The 15960-nt window shown below is 41.0% G+C and overlaps 1 protein-coding gene across 2 annotated transcripts; it reads right to left on the reverse strand.

Annotated features, from left to right (window-relative positions):
* Positions 1–4391: 4391 nt before the first annotated feature.
* Positions 4392–13021, reverse strand: plpp1a (phospholipid phosphatase 1a). Of its 2 annotated transcripts, none has more exons than XM_072454731.1 (6): positions 12898–12982; positions 10086–10234; positions 9347–9627; positions 7959–8016; positions 5063–5239; positions 4392–4982 (listed from the first exon to the last, which is right to left on the reverse strand). In XM_072454731.1, exons 1-6 carry the CDS (start codon positions 12953–12955, stop codon positions 4869–4871), a joined length of 837 nt encoding a protein of 278 aa, XP_072310832.1. In that variant the 5' UTR covers positions 12956–12982; the 3' UTR covers positions 4392–4868. The 2 variants fall into 2 exon arrangements, with proteins under 2 accessions (XP_072310832.1, XP_072310831.1); XM_072454730.1 differs by lacking the exon at positions 10086–10234 and adding an exon at positions 10920–11074 and having other exon boundaries at positions 4688–4982; positions 12898–13021.
* Between the last annotated feature and the right edge of the window lie 2939 nt (positions 13022–15960).

Consider the following 15960-nt stretch of genomic DNA (forward strand, 5'->3'; position numbering starts at 1 on the left):
CCCCTTATCTCCCCCTCTCTGCCACGTCATCTGAGCATACTGGAAGTCTCCCTCCAAAATCCTCTTATGACTTTTCCTTTGTCTTTTTACAGTTTGGGGTGATAATTTTGGCATTATGTGGTCTCGGTCGTCTGAGAGAAATGCTACTTGCTTTACAGTCACGGTTAATGTCAAGCTTCTAGAGAAATTCCTTATTAGATTCCTCCGGACATAAACGTGGTGTTTAAGATTCACCCGTGACTGCAAATTTTAGATCTCTCAGAATAACGCCTTGTGACCCTTGTATGATTAATTGTGATTCACACTTGTTAGTTAATCACTATTAATCCTCATTCACACATTCATACTTCTCTCTTACTTAACTCGCTCGTGCACAGCGCTTACATTCACACATATTTCCTCAGTAATATGAAACTGGGTATTTCCTCAGTAATACCTAACTGCGCATAAAAGCATACAATATTTTTCCAGTAAATATCAAACTAATGCATAAAAACGTTTTATGGCTAACTCTTTTTCACACACAAAATTTTGTCTGACCTTCTTCGTCGCCTGTGTTCTCCTGCTGCTTCGAAACGACGCGCTCTCCTCGCGGAGACTGAGGTGCGATGGGCGGCCACGGGAAAAGTGGTCTTCTTTCAGCTGTGCACAGACTTCACCGATTCACCCGTCAATCTCCGCGAAGGGGCTGCTTGTCATCCGGCTCGAAGGACCAGAAAATGTCATGGAATTAGACATACACCGATGCTATTCCTTAACACATAGAGAACACAATTCAACCTAGAATATGAAACGACACAGAAACATCAGACATTTGTGTGGCATGCATGGGAGAAAACGCGGGGACTGTGTCAGCCAGGCCGTTGTAAGGAGCCTGGCTGACCCTCCTGCGTCTCACCCCCGCGTCTCACACCGTTTTTTCCCATGCTGGTTGGTTTTATTAGATATTCTGGAATAGGCGGGTCACATTTCTCATTGGTCAGCCTCACATCAAGGCACTTGGTATTTTTCCGTAGAGATAAAGCCTGCAAGGGGGGGGTGCAACTCCCCCCCCTCTGGGGCAACATCCTTTGGCCCATCTTTACGACCCCTTCACAAACAAATGCTGTCACACACCCGTTCTTCTCTTAGACTAATGATGCAGATAAAATATCACTATTATGCAGATAAAATACATCACAGAAATATAATCATATATTCACATTTTATCACAATACCCAGCGACCTCCCACTGCTTGCTTGCCTCTTGGCAGTGGGGTCAGAGTGAAAGTTTCATTCTCTGTCAAAGAGTTCATCTCCTCTTTCATCGCATCAGCCCACATTTTTGACTTTTTAGAGTCCATTGCCTCTCTTAGTGTTTTAGGAACATCATAAGCTACTCTGTAGAAATAATCTACATTCTCACTTTCGTCATTGTTACACTCAACTTTACACTGGTACTCCTTAAAGTATTCTGGAGCCTTTCTCTGTCTTGTAGGGTATCTCCTTTCTCCCTCTTCTTTCTGAGTACTGTCTTTCTGGGTCGGACCTGTCTCAGCAGCCTCTTCAATACTGGACTCTTTACTCTCTTCAGGCTGTCTCTGTCTCTGACCCTGGTTGACTCTCTTCTGAGGTGTATTTACATAACTCTCAATGTCTTCCCCCATGTCACAATCTGTCTGGGTCTGGCTATCTGTGCCACCTTTGGTGATACATTTTACCAGCCTATGTTTTAGGACTTTTCCTGTCTCAGGATAAAACACATTATATGCTGGACTATATTTGTCATAGCCTACAAGGATCCCCTTGCTGCATCTGGAGTCTAGCTTTTTCTTATCCTGCTTGTAAACATAGCATTCAGAGCCAAATATCTGCATGTTGAATAGGTTAGGTGTTTTTCCTGTAAAAATACGGTAAGGTGTCTGCTCTAGCCGCTTACTGTAGCACCTGTTGCGGATTTGGACTGCTGTTTGTACAGCATATGTCCATAATTGCTTTGGGAGGTTACTCTCCAATAGCATGCATCGTGACATCTCAAATAAGGTTCTCCACCCTCTTTCGGCAGTCCTATTCTGATGAGGTGAGTAGGGTGCACTCTTCTCGTGCCTTATACCATTACTCCTAAGTAGACATTGAAACTCTTGTCCGGTAAACTCTGTGCCGTTATCTGACCTTATGCACTTTACCTTTCCATATGGGGCTACATCCACAATGATTTTTTCTGTAGCTTTTGTCATGTCACTTTTTGTTTTAATAAAGTATGGAAATATCATCCCACTGCAATCATCAGTAAATGCTATTGCATATCTGTATCCATCTTTATCTGCTGGTTCTATAGGACCGCATAGGTCTGTGTGTACAAGCTCTAACACAGCTGTGGCTTTAGAGTCTGCCTGTCGGTTTCTGCTTTGTGTGAATTTGCCCTGTGTGCATATTTCACATTTTTGGTTGGATTTGTCATGTTTCCCTTTTATAGACATTCCTTCAACCACCTTTTCTAATTTTGCAACATCATCAAAATTGCAATGACCAAGTATCCTATGCCACGTTTGAATGTCATGACACCCATATACTTCATCAACATTTTCATCTTCTACTGTGCTAAGGTAATACAGCCTACCATACACGTCCATTTTGAATTTGGTACCATCCTTGTGGACCAGCCAGTCATTACCGTCCTTAAAGCGGACCTCAGCTCCGTTGGCCGTCGCTGCTTTAACTGAAAAGATGTCCTGTGGAAACGATGGGATGTAGAGTGCCTGTTTGAGAATCGTCTTCACTCTTCGTCCCTCGCTGTCCAACAAGTAGATTTCAGCATCTCCCTTCATTTTCGCCATCCCGCTCACCTTGGATCCGTCGGCAAGCTCGATCATGTGGTCCTCAGGTCTGAAGCTCTTGTCAACTGTTTTGAACTTTGTGGCGTTGTTGATCATGTGTGTTGTGGCGCCCCAGTCGACCATGAGACCTTGTTTCCTCTTTGTGTAGGGCAGTCACTCATCTTGAAGAAACAAAAAGATGTTGGCTCTGCCTCCGTCTCTCCATCAACTTTCTTCACATAATCACGGCCTCGTCCTCGATATTGTCCCCTTCCGCGCTGTGTTGTGTCCCATTTTCGTTCCTCTTTTCTCAACTGGTATCCGTCCGGACATGTCCTGGCCATGTGTCCCTTTTTCCCGCACGTGTAACATTCAACATCAGCCAGGACCATTCTCTTTCCTCTTCCTCTTCCTCGTGACCTTGTTGCCCAACTAGTCTTCATCACATTGTCTTCATCAGCAGTCACGTCACTCTTCCCATATTTTTCAGTACTCTCATAACTTCGCAGTTTCGTTTTAAACTCGCTGAACGTCACAGTGTCATTTGTCTGGGTGATGAATGGCTTGTATGAATCAGGTAGCCCTTTAACTACCATCGCTATCTGAAGCCCATCACTAATGTGCTCTTCTGCTCTTCTCAATGACGTGAATATAGTCTCTGCTCGAATAATATAGTCAGTTACCGTTTCATTGCTGGTCTTATGAAGCGAGGAAAGTTCACAATATAAACTCACAACGCGAGGTTTGTCCTTTCCAGCGTAGTGTTCGCGGAGAATATTCAGCGCCTTTCTTCCGTCTCTTTTCGTGTCTCTCATTACCAATGACAAGCTCTTGTTGTCCAGACATTGCACTAGCTCTGCATACGCCTCGCCATTCTTCGTCTCATCTTCCGCCCAAGCATCTTCGTCCTCCTCATCTATCTCCGGGTCTTTCGAGATAACTCCTCTGAGGCCGCGTAACTCCATATGCGCGAGGAACCTCGTTTCCCACACCTCGTAACTTTTCTCTTCACCGTCTCGACTTTTGAACCACTTTTGGCCTACTTGACTGGGCCCATAACCTGTTACGTTAGACATTCTGCAGCAGTCTATTGTTTTGTAGTCACCAATATGGTTCGGGGGAAAAAATACAGACAACCGTCGTCTCTTTGGTCTGAGGGAAAAACAACACCACTGACCATTTATTGCGCATGCTCATTACAACACAACAACACATTCACTGATCACGCAGGTAACACATGGCTTTGCTCCATCTGCAAATATGCTCAACATTTACAAAAACATTACGAACAGAATGTAGGAGGGACTGGCTGGTCAGGCAACTTATTTTCCTCACTGTATATGAATATATAAATAAAACCTGAATTTAAGGCAAAGTTCATATGTTGAGAGTAAATAATGAGCTTAAGGACTGTGGCCATAAAATAAACATAAAAAACAAACCCAAGGCCATAATTGCACTCAGGGCTTGATATCAACAGTGGCCAACAAACAAAGGATAAATACGTTTTAATTTTTACTGTCACAATGAGATACAGCATTGCACACATTGCTACGTTAGTGTAGCTGAAGCATCATCGGAAGAAAAAAATTAAGTGAAATATAATAAATACATTAAAAACATTCAATAGAGGCATTAAATAGTTAAAACTCTTCCAAGAGGTTAGTTGCATTTGAAAAGTGAGAATAAAAGCTAACATCAAGCCCTAGTGCTTACATTTATATACTCTTATTATATACTCTTCTCTTCGCAGTGGTTTTACCCTTCAGTGCATTCATGCATAAATAATTGCAGCAGTTGTGTATATAACGGAGAGTAGTTTCCAACATCACACTTATGTCCCTGCAGAAATATTCCTTCTCAAATGTTGGCGTCTCTAAATCTCACCGGACAGTCCAGTATAAATATCACTAGATTTAGAGACGTTGGATCAAATGCAAAGAGACACTATCACAAGATTGAAGACAGGCAGCAGGCGTGTGTTGGGTGTGCGCTTGGAGGCATATCATCATCATTACCATCATCATCATCAGCATCGTCATTATCATCATTACCATCGTTGTCATTGCCATCTTAGTTTGGACTTTCCAAGTGATTTCCATTGGTTTGAAGGGTTGTGTGTGGGATGTCTTTGTTTATGTTAATATTTTCTGCAGCAGGCTTAAAGAAGTCTGAGACAAAAAAGACCTGCAACATAAAATTCCAAATGTAAGTGTTCACACATCTGGTGGTTACCGTCGGCGAGGAAAACAGCAGATTTCTCTCACCACTAGGATTGCCATGAGCGCCCCCTGTAGGAGACCTGTCAGCACATCACTCCAGTGGTGTTTATAATCTGAGACTCTGGACAGTCCAGTATAAACAGACGCTGCAATGAGGAAAAACTGAAGCACAGGTCGGAGAAGTCGCGCCCACTTAAACTTGAGTCGAGCCTGCAGATAAAGCTGTAACAAAACACACAAATACCCGTTTTGGCTCCATTTTAGTGTCACAAAACAAAAATGTCAAATTTGATTTTGATACTAAGGAACAGATAATGATTTAAACTCCACTATCATAATTAAAAGCCCTATTTTTTTTTACAATATACATTGCAACACAAAATCAAAGTACCTTTTATGTTACAACGTGATTATATACTAGTTTAGATAAGGGAGTGTCTACAGAGCCGAAACTGCTAGGCTATTTCGTGCCGCGGCTCCTGAAACTGCTGGGCTATTTGACCGCGCCGCAGCTCTGTAGCCACGCCCTTTAGATAAAGCTCAAGATCATTCTAAAACTGTTGAGGAAGTGTCACATTTTGTCCTGTCTGTGATTTTATTTAATATTAATACTTGCTCAAATAAGTATCTAGTGTCAACACTTGTCTTAGTATCGATTGATATGTTGCTTCAATCTGTAACATTCCCAAGTGCCTAAAAGACTGCGGTCACTCCTATAAAGAAAAGTATCCTTGATGTCACAGTGCTGAATAATTACAGGCTCATCTCAAACCTGCCATTTTTGAAAGGGAAAGTCCTTGAGAAAGTTGTTTACCAACAGCTTAATAATTATCTTCTAATGTATGACTTCCGATCACATTACAGTACCGAGACTGTTGTGTGTAAAAGTAACAGACGACATCTGCCTGAACACTGACGCGAGTGCTGTTTTTGACACTGTGGATCATGGGATCCTTTTACAGGGACTGAAGGACTGAGTGGGCATCACTCGCCCTGGATTGGTTCAGGTCCTATCTGGAAGACAGGGAGTACTTAGTTGAGATCAGTAACTGTGTCCACATGGCCTTAAAATGTGGGGTGCCTCAAGGGTCAATCCTGGGACTCTTTTATTCAACCTCTACATGCTGCAATTAGGTCAGTCGATAGAGGTGTCCTACCACAATTACGCAGATGACACAATGAGATCTATGTTTCACTGTCGGCAGGTAAATATGTAGATTCACTGCATCCAACAGATCAATGAGTGGATGCAAAACAACTTTCTCCATCTGAACTCAGACAAGACTGAAATCATCATCTTTGGTCCACAGAAACAAAAAGAAAGTGTTTGCGGTCATCTCCAGAGTCTCGCTCTAAAACCTACAAATCAAGTGAGAAATTTAGGAGGAAAAATTTACTCTGACTTGAACTTCAGCTGCTTTTTAGCATCAAAAAAACATTGCCAAAATCAAAAATACGCATGATCTAAACCAGACTTGGAGAGACTCAATCATGCGTTTGTCTCCAGTAGACTAGACTACTGTAACGGCCTGCTCACTGGCCTCTCCAAACGAGCTGTAAAACAGCTGCAGTACATCCAGAACGCTGCTGCTCGGGTCCTGACTAGAACCAGGAAGTATGATCACATTAGTCCTGTTCTCAGGTCTCTGCACTGGCTCCTGTGGCTCAGAGAAGATACTTTAAAGCAGCTCTGCTTGTGTACAAGTCTCTCCATGGCCTAGCACTAAAATACATCTCAGACATGCAGGGCCGGCCCCAGCACATTTGGTACCCTAGACAAGCTACTCCCCTGGCCGAGACGAGAGTACTTAGGGACCGTCATCCAATGGCAAAATGAAAAATAGAATGGAACGTCAAATAGAGCGGTAAATTTGAATAACACATAAAATACACCATGATGGACGCCACAGCAACCTTTATTTTTCCATAAGAAGCTTAATACATATTTTTTGTTTGAAAAATGACAATTAATATGTAAATGAGACTCCTGCTAATAGTCTGATGATGATATGGAAGAAAGTTGTAAATAAGGCCACTCTGTGCTGATTAATTTGTTCAACAACTAATTTTATTTGCAAGTTTTCTTTTTTTATGTTTAAAAGTTAATTTGTTAAGAGGTTTTTTTTTTTAAATAGAATGTTTACAAATGCATTTTAAATAAATAATCGTGTTATATCAATGGAAAATATTGATTGTTAGTCACTTTCGTGTTTTACTATGCAATTATGAAATTACTATACAAATTTGGAAAAATTAACGAATTGTTTAGCAGCACCGCTATACAAGTGAAAATCCTTAATCTGAGCCCTGGTTATGTTTAAAGGCGGTATGGACGATTTTTCGGCGATTTGAGAACGCAGGCGGAATATACAACACACACGTGCGTTTGTTTATTAGCGCAACGGAGCGCATCGCATCACTCGTCTCCCGTAGATTTCTGTCCACTTCTGCGTCAGCTCGAACTGTCTTTCTCCGTCTTCATTTTGCCCCGTACACTGAGGGAACTATATTATGATAGATTCATGCGCTTAGGCACGCGGAAACGTGGGGACGAGCCTGACGCGGCTGCAGGTGAGCGGTAGGTGCGTTTTATGATTGATACGTGGCAGGACAAATGATTTATCCACGCCACAAGGAAATCTGATAAAAAAAATTGCTGAAAAAAATCGTCCATACCACCTTTAACTGTGCGTTTGATTGAAGGATTTCAAGGAGCTGCAATTTACTTTTAAAAAACATTTTAACGTAACTATTTATGCTTTTATTTTTGTCTTGTGATTTACATTGTATGGTGATGTTTTTTCATGATTGTAAAACATTTTGAGTTACATTTGTATAACCTGTGCTCTACAAATACATTTTAATTAATTCATTCCAGTAACAAAATACTCTTTCTCAAACACAATTGTTAAAATCTGGATAGACTAGATCAAATACTTACAGCCAGGAACAACATGCAGTACATGGAAAAAGAGGAGTGGCCGGAGTAAAACGATAACCTGCAACATAAAATATAAAATGTCATTAGTCATGTGGCTCATTTAAAGGGAAAAAAGACACATCGAGGAGTTCCAGGATGTACAAAATATAAGATCTTTATTTGCCCAAGTAACTTCCCCTGTTAAGCCTTCTGTGAGACTGTGACGTTTGTATGAAGCAAGTAAACTATCATAACCTCTATAACTATTCTGATGCGTTTATTATTAACTACATTATTTAAGTTGCCATGTTTGGAGCTAGCCACAGCGTAAGTCAGTCTGAGCTGTTGTTCTCCAGGAAATTTAATCTTAGCTAATCAGAGCTCATATTACAGTAAGCTGATCCAGAGCAGGCAACACAGGCCTGCTCTCTCCTGCTGCAATCTGTTCCAAATGCATTGTAGAAACAAAGGGCCAACTTTAAAGGTAAATGGTGAGTATTGATGGGATTCAGGAAATGGGAGCGCGGCCCACACCCAGTAGCTCATGGAAAGATGATACAATTGTGTGTGACAGACGAACCCTTTCACTAAGCAAATAGACAGAATATAAAGTAATTCATTGCCCACATGTTACGCACATTTACTACAGATCACACACACAGCTGAAGACTCCATGTGGATGTGTGCGTCTATAATTACTGCTTCTGTTCTGATTGGGCTTGCCTGCTTCATAATTCCCGGCCCTCCCACTTGGCTTCCTTCTGCCATGAGCAGATAAGAGGCAGAGGTTTTAATCAAAACAAGCTTTGCATTCCACAGATAATGCGTCCAGGACCAGGACACGCATCAGGCAGATCTGGTGTGTTATTCTCATGTACGACTTCACATATTTATGAACGTTATGTTAATTATGATATTAATATGTTATAACCATGTAGAAGAAGCAAGTCCTAACAAAGGTTCAAAAGGCACTGCTCAGGATGCAGAATACACACTTCACAAAGAGTCTGCTCACCACTCCCCCTGTGAGCCAAACTCAAACAGAACTGTGCAATCATACAATTCATGATATTTCCATGACGCATGTGAAACAAAGAAGCTCATCCGTCATCTGTCATTTACAACAAAACTAAACTTCTCTCACTTCAGATAATCAGCATTTTGTGCGTAGCTCATTGAGTCATAAATACGCAATGTTTTTCAGACTGTTATATTTATTTCCTTTCTTATTTCCTCCTAAAAAGCCATGGTTGTTAATATGGACAGACAATGAGACCCTGACTGGCAAATCCAGCTGAACTCAGAGATGAAACCTGTGGCCAGACTGACCTTTCCAGACAGAAACTGAAAATATGATGAAAAAATGTGGTTCTAACTGTACAGCTTGTGGTATTAAGTGAAGTTCTCACCTGCCCTCTTGGACCCTATGTGGGTCTCCGGTGCAGGTGTAGTCGTTGATGTAAGCCCCTGTGGTGCAGTCGATGAGGCTCCAGTCTGGTTTGCAGATATCCAGAAAGTGTGGCCGGAGCCGACCAATGGAGTACTTGGCAATATCTGTCAGTGACTGGCTCATAGCAGCACCAAAAATGAAGGTCCCGACTGCTTTGTAAATAGAGGCAAGATAGCTACCAAAGGAGGATTTGGATTGGAGTCTCTTAAAATAAACTAAAAGGAGCTCCCCAATGACCATCTGTAACAGGGAGAAAAAAACTGATAAAATTGTACTTTATTTCAATGTTTTAGACAGACACTTTCATGCATACCGTCAGTTTAGCACTGCTCGACATTACTGGAAAAAATCCACATTCAAAACATAATATATAATCGTATCAATTATGCATGTGCTTTAGTTCCTAGTTTTATACTTCTATATTTATACATCTAGGCCCTCAATCAGTTTTTCACAGTCGCCTTCAGAGGCAACTGTTATTGTGATTTTGGGCGTTACAAAAATAAATTGAATTAAATTGAATTGATAAAACTGCACAGAAAAGCTATTTGACATTTCATTCCACATCTGAAGCCATCTGAACATTTTATAGTAGCCAAGTTGATATTGCCATTTTTGCTGTGAGTTTCTTTAAATTATTTTTATGTGTGTTACAAGGACAACTATTGATTTGCAGTAGACAAAGCCGAGGCACTTACAGTGATAATTAGCACAGGAATCATAATTGCCCCTAATAACTGATGGGAAATGGTGTCCTCTTTATAGGGAAACTTGATTGATTCGTCATTACAGAAAAAGCCTCGTCGAAAAGGCTGTCCAAAATTGAGTATTGCAAATGGAAGTCCAGCTAGCAGACAAGCAATAGGAGACAAAAAGCACAAGAAAGGTTACATGAATATTTATCTTCAATCATCTCTGCCATGCAAAGGTCAGTCAAATGTTCGAACATCACACTGGCGGATCCTTAGAAGGTAGAAGCAGGTCAATATTAGTTGATGGTAAATCAGGAACATGCATTTTATGGCAAAAGAGAAATCAGTGGTGTTAATCATTAAAGAAAGTAAAAACCGCATTATAAAACCAGCAGATTCCCCATCTCCATTTGTGTGACACACGACACACAGAGCTCAAGCATAACACACCTTTAGGCAGCGACAGCCCGATACCTGCTTCACACCCACAGCAGTTGAAGAAAAGTTCATAAATGTACTTATGGTAGCGAAATAGAGAATTTTCAACAATTAATATTACAGGCAGTTCCACTTATTTACACTGATTGTTCAAATACTTGTAAAACAATCTGTTCTTGTTGTATTATCAATGAAGCTAAAGAAGGAGGCTACAACTTATTCTAACGATTGCAAGGATTTACAATTAAATGTGAAAAATCCCTGATGCAATATTTTCCAGTAATGTCAAGTCTAAAAATGATGTTAAACAGTTAATGAAATGATAATACACTGTGGCCAGTGCATGATGTTTATGAGGTGTGTATGTGTTTCTATGTGTTGCTTTTAGAAAGCCCAACTTACAGAGCTAATGGGCAGAGTGAAGCCCACAGAGTAGAGCACTGTGGAGGTGACAGTGCTGTCGTGAAACGGATACATGATACTGTCATCGTTACAGAAAAATCCTCTTTGGTACGGACGGACTTTAGCCAGGTTACATACTGCCAAAGGCAGACCTCCTGTGAATAGAGAGATCAAGTAAAGTAACACACATGTCAAAGAATGTACGAGATTTCCTTCTTTTGTGTTTTTAAAGGGCAGACCTAAAAGCAGATCACGTGTGATCAGCACGGAACACACACGCCTTCAGATAAAGTCATTGTTTTGACAGGTCAAAGTCTGAGTGCACTGCACTTGTCATTTCTCTGCTCTTTCAGCTCATTAGGCCCATTGAAACTGAAACTTTTTCGCAGAATAAGATACCCACATATCTATGAACACATCACACACAAGGATACTAACACTCACGGTGATCTAAACAAGACACCATTTCATCTTTAATAAAATAAAGCATAATTTTACTTGTATGTGGCGATCTGTGACATTGCTGCAGCAACTGGCCGTGACATCAGCTGTTCCACAACAGCAGAGCAAACTCACTCTGTTATTCTGGTGCCATTAGGCCTGAGCTGCTCCTGACACTTCACTTTACTACTACTACACTGCAACTGGTTGCTACAACAATGACTGTCACATGCAATCAGAAATAAACTATTTATTATTATTGTTAGTGTATTTATATAGCCCTGTTCCACATTTAAGGCAATCAAGGCTCACTGTGGTGCTATGTCAATGAGAAAAATCCAATACATTTCTAATATAACACATAATATTCACAGAAAATGACACATGAATAGAACAGGTCAAGTAAAACAGTCGATCCAGTTTAGAAACAAATATTTAAATACATTATGGATGTGTAAACAACTGTAGACACAAGCAGCAGTAAACAAATATTATATAAAGCTTGTAAGTCTAATTTGTGTAAGACTAGAAGCTTTACAATTATAAGGCTGATGTGCTCAGTATGACACTGAGCAGGTCTTGTATTATCCTCTATAACATGAAGAGTCAAAACATCTTCTAAATGTGTGATACATATTCTAAATGTGTAATACATACTCTAAATGTGTGATACATACTCTAAATGTGTAATACATACTCTAAATGTGTGATACATACTCTAAATGTGTAATACATATTCTAAATGTGTAATACATATTCTAAATGTGTAATACATACTCTAAATGTGTAATACATACTCTAAATGTGTGATACATACTCTAAATGTGTGATACATACTCTAAATGTGTAATACATACTCTAAATGTGTGATACATACTATAAATGTGTAATACATACTCTAAATGTGTAATACATACTCTAAATGTGTGATACATACTCTAAATGTGTAATACATACTCTAAATGTGTAATACATACTCTAAATGTGTAATACATACTCTAAATGTGTAATACATACTCTAAATGTGTGATACATACTCTAAATGTGTAATACATACTCTAAATGTGTAATACATACTCTAAATGTGTAATACATACTCTAAATGTGTAATACATACTCTAAATGTGTGATACATACTCTAAATGTGTAATACATACTCTAAATGTGTGATACATACTCTAAATGTGTGATACATACTCTAAATGTGTGATACATACTCTAAATGTGTAATACATACTCTAAATGTGTAATACATACTCTAAATGTGTGATACATACTCTAAATGTGTGATACATACTCTAAATGTGTGATACATACTCTAAATGTGTAATACATACTCTAAATGTGTGATACATACTCTAAATGTGTGATACATACTCTAAATGTGTGATACATACTCTAAATGTGTGATACATACTCTAAATGTGTGATACATACTCTAAATGTGTGATACATACTCTAAATGTGTAATACATACTCTAAATGTGTAATACATATTCTAAATGTGTAATACATACTCTAAATGTGTGATACATACCCAAGACGAGACAAACGACGTCTAGAAGCACAAATAGGATTCCTTTGGTGTCAAACATGTTGGCTGTGTCCTGCTGGCCCCGTGGAGAACGATGCTCAGCACCTGAGAGGTAACAGCAGCCTTTGTTGACCTCAGAGGTAACAGGAGCCTTTGGGACCTCAGAGGTAACAGCAGCCTTTGGGACCTCAGAGGTAACAGCAGCCTTTGGGACCTCAGAGGTAACAGCAGCCTTTGTTGACCTCAGAGGTAACAGCAGCCTTTGTGGACCTCAGAGGTAACAGCAGCCTTTGGGACCTCAGAGGTAACAGCAGCCTTTGTTGACCTCAGAGGTAACAGCAGCCTTTGTGGACCTCAGAGGTAACAGCAGCCTTTGGGACCTCAGAGGTAACAGCAGCCTTTGTTGACCTCAGAGGTAACAGCAGCCTTTGTGGACCTCAGAGGTAACAGCAGCCTTTGGGACCTCAGAGGTAACAGCAGCCTTTGTGGACCTCAGAGGTAACAGCAGCCTGTGTGGACCTCAGAGGTAACAGCAGCCTTTGTGGGCCTCAGAGGTAACAGCAGCCTTTGTGGGCCTCAGAGGTAACAGCAGCCTTTGTGGGCCTCAGAGGTAACAGCAGCCTTTGTGGGCCTCAGAGGTAACAGCAGCCTTTGTGGGCCTCAGAGGTAACAGCAGCCTTTGTGGGCCTCAGAGGTAACAGCAGCCTTTGTGGGCCTCAGAGGTAACAGCAGCCTTTGTGGGCCTCAGAGGTAACAGCAGCCTTTGTGGGCCTCAGAGGTAACAGCAGCCTTTGTGGGCCTCAGAGGTAACAGCAGCCTTTGTGGGCCTCAGAGGTAACAGCAGCCTTTGTGGGCCTCAGAGGTAACAGCAGCCTTTGTGGGCCTCAGAGGTAACAGCAGCCTTTGTGGGCCTCAGAGGTAACAGCAGCCTTTGTGGGCCTCAGAGGTAACAGCAGCCTTTGGACCTGAAGATAGTTCACAAACAGCGTAAACGCCCTTCAACAGTCCCCGCTAAAAGCGCAGAATGCGCCGTTTCTTGAATTGTAGGCGGAAGGAGAGATATTCGCATAATTGTTAAGGTTGAGAGCTGCAAATCTCGTCCAAAATAGAATGTCCCACTCACTGTGTACGGGTCCACCTGTCTGTGTGGGACTGGAGCCTCGCGCACAGATCCACGCACAGACCGGACAGAGGCGTGTTTCCGGAGCGGCGCCTCTCGTGCTGCGTTCACGGCCTTCAGGAAAATCAGAACAACAGCGACAAGACAGTTTTGATTGCATAAAATTGCCATCAAACTATTTAGTGACTGCGTAAGAAAGTTAGCGTACTCATAAGTAGTCTCAACATTTGGCATCGTTACATTGGTAATGTGACGTTTCTGTTGATTAGGTTTTTGTCATATTGGTAACTGTAATGGGAGTGTCTACAGAGCCGCGGCGCGCGGTCGAAACTGCCATGTTATTTTGTGCCGCGGCTCCTGAAACTGCTGGGCTATTTGACCGCGCCGGGTTAGGGTTAAGGTTAGGGTCAGGGTCAGGGTCAAGGTCAGGGTTAGCCATGAGGCTATATGGCAGTGCCGCGGTTCCTGAAACTGCTGGGCCGTTTGACTGCGCCGCGGCTCTTTAGACACTCCCAACAGTAATAATCTACCTCCGGCTCCATCTAGTGAAGGGTTGTTGAAATGGAAAATGACACCCACTTGAAGTAACGAAATTACAGTTACTTAGATACACATTATACACCATTGTTAACTTTTAAAATAAGTTACATTACTTAGTCCATTACTTTGGTAACTGTAATTTTCTGTCGCTTTTTTCTTCTTCATGGTAAATACGTTACATTACTAAGTTACTCTAAATTGTATTTAATTACTTCATGGAATTCATTATACATGTAGAAAAGTGCAACTTTTTCTACATACTAATTGGCTCCAAAATGCTCCTAGTTTAGTCTAAAGTGTTTCTTCTGGTACTTCGCAGTAAGAGTATCCTCGACACAACCTCTGGAACACGTGACTTCTGTCACTGTGGATCACTTTTAACACTGCGAGTCCACGACCATCACACACAGACTGCTTGTTGTTGTGTTGGCAGCCAACTAAAAGGTGCATTTACCGCCACCTACAAAGTATGTGTTTTAAGCTATAAGAAGAAGTAAAACAAGAATGCTAGCGAGAAAGAGACAGAGCTTATTCTTCTTTGGTGTTTTATGGTGGTTGGTATCCAAGTGTTACATTACCGCTGCCCACTGTAGATGTTGTTGTTGTTGTTGTTGTTGTTTTATGGCGGTTGGCATCCAATTGTTGCATTACCGCCAGACTTTATTCCTCAGACTTTTCGTAGTCCTCAGACTCTGTCGTAGTCCGTAAAAGTACTCCTTCCATTGCTTTGGTGTTACAAAGCCCATGAAGTCATGATATGTCTTTGTGACTAGAATAGTTGTTGTTGTTTCAGGGAGACTCTGTAGAGACTGGGCTGACTTGTACTACTGCGTTTATGTTTCAAAGTCTTCAAAGCCTATGGAATCAAAGCGGAAAAGAATTTAATTCACAGTAGGATAAAAGGGGGCGGGTTGGTGGTGGGTTTCTCTCTTTCTTTCTCTTTTTTCTCTCTCCTTCTCTATCTTTTCTTTCTCACTTTCTCGCTTCTTTTTGTTTACGGTATAGTGTAAAACACTATACAGGACGTTCAACTACAGTAGGTGTAAGTCCATGGTGTAAGTGCATCTTCTCAGTAGCTGCCAACCCTCATTAAAGATAACACAGCAATAACAACAACTAAGTCTAAAGAATAAAGTAGATGGCGGTAAATGCACCTTTGCAGTTGGCTGCCAGCCGCAACAAAAAGCAACAACAACATTAAATGCACACGCATTATTTTCACATTATGCTTTATATCATAGTAGTAGAGCAAGTTCAAAAGTTAAATACTAAAAGGGGAGTGTAGCGTCCAGTCGAATTGAGAAGGCCCGACCTGATGGTTCAATGAGTTTTTATTGTTTCCGTGTGTCATTCAACCGTCAGAGCAAGGCAAGAACTAAAGAATACTAATTACCAATTTATCTGTA

Source organism: Eucyclogobius newberryi, unplaced genomic scaffold (genome assembly GCF_026437365.1).
Source record: "Eucyclogobius newberryi isolate DKJ021-1_F unplaced genomic scaffold, fEucNew1.0.hap1 SCAF_2, whole genome shotgun sequence".
Lineage (NCBI taxonomy): Eukaryota > Metazoa > Chordata > Actinopteri > Gobiiformes > Gobiidae > Eucyclogobius > Eucyclogobius newberryi.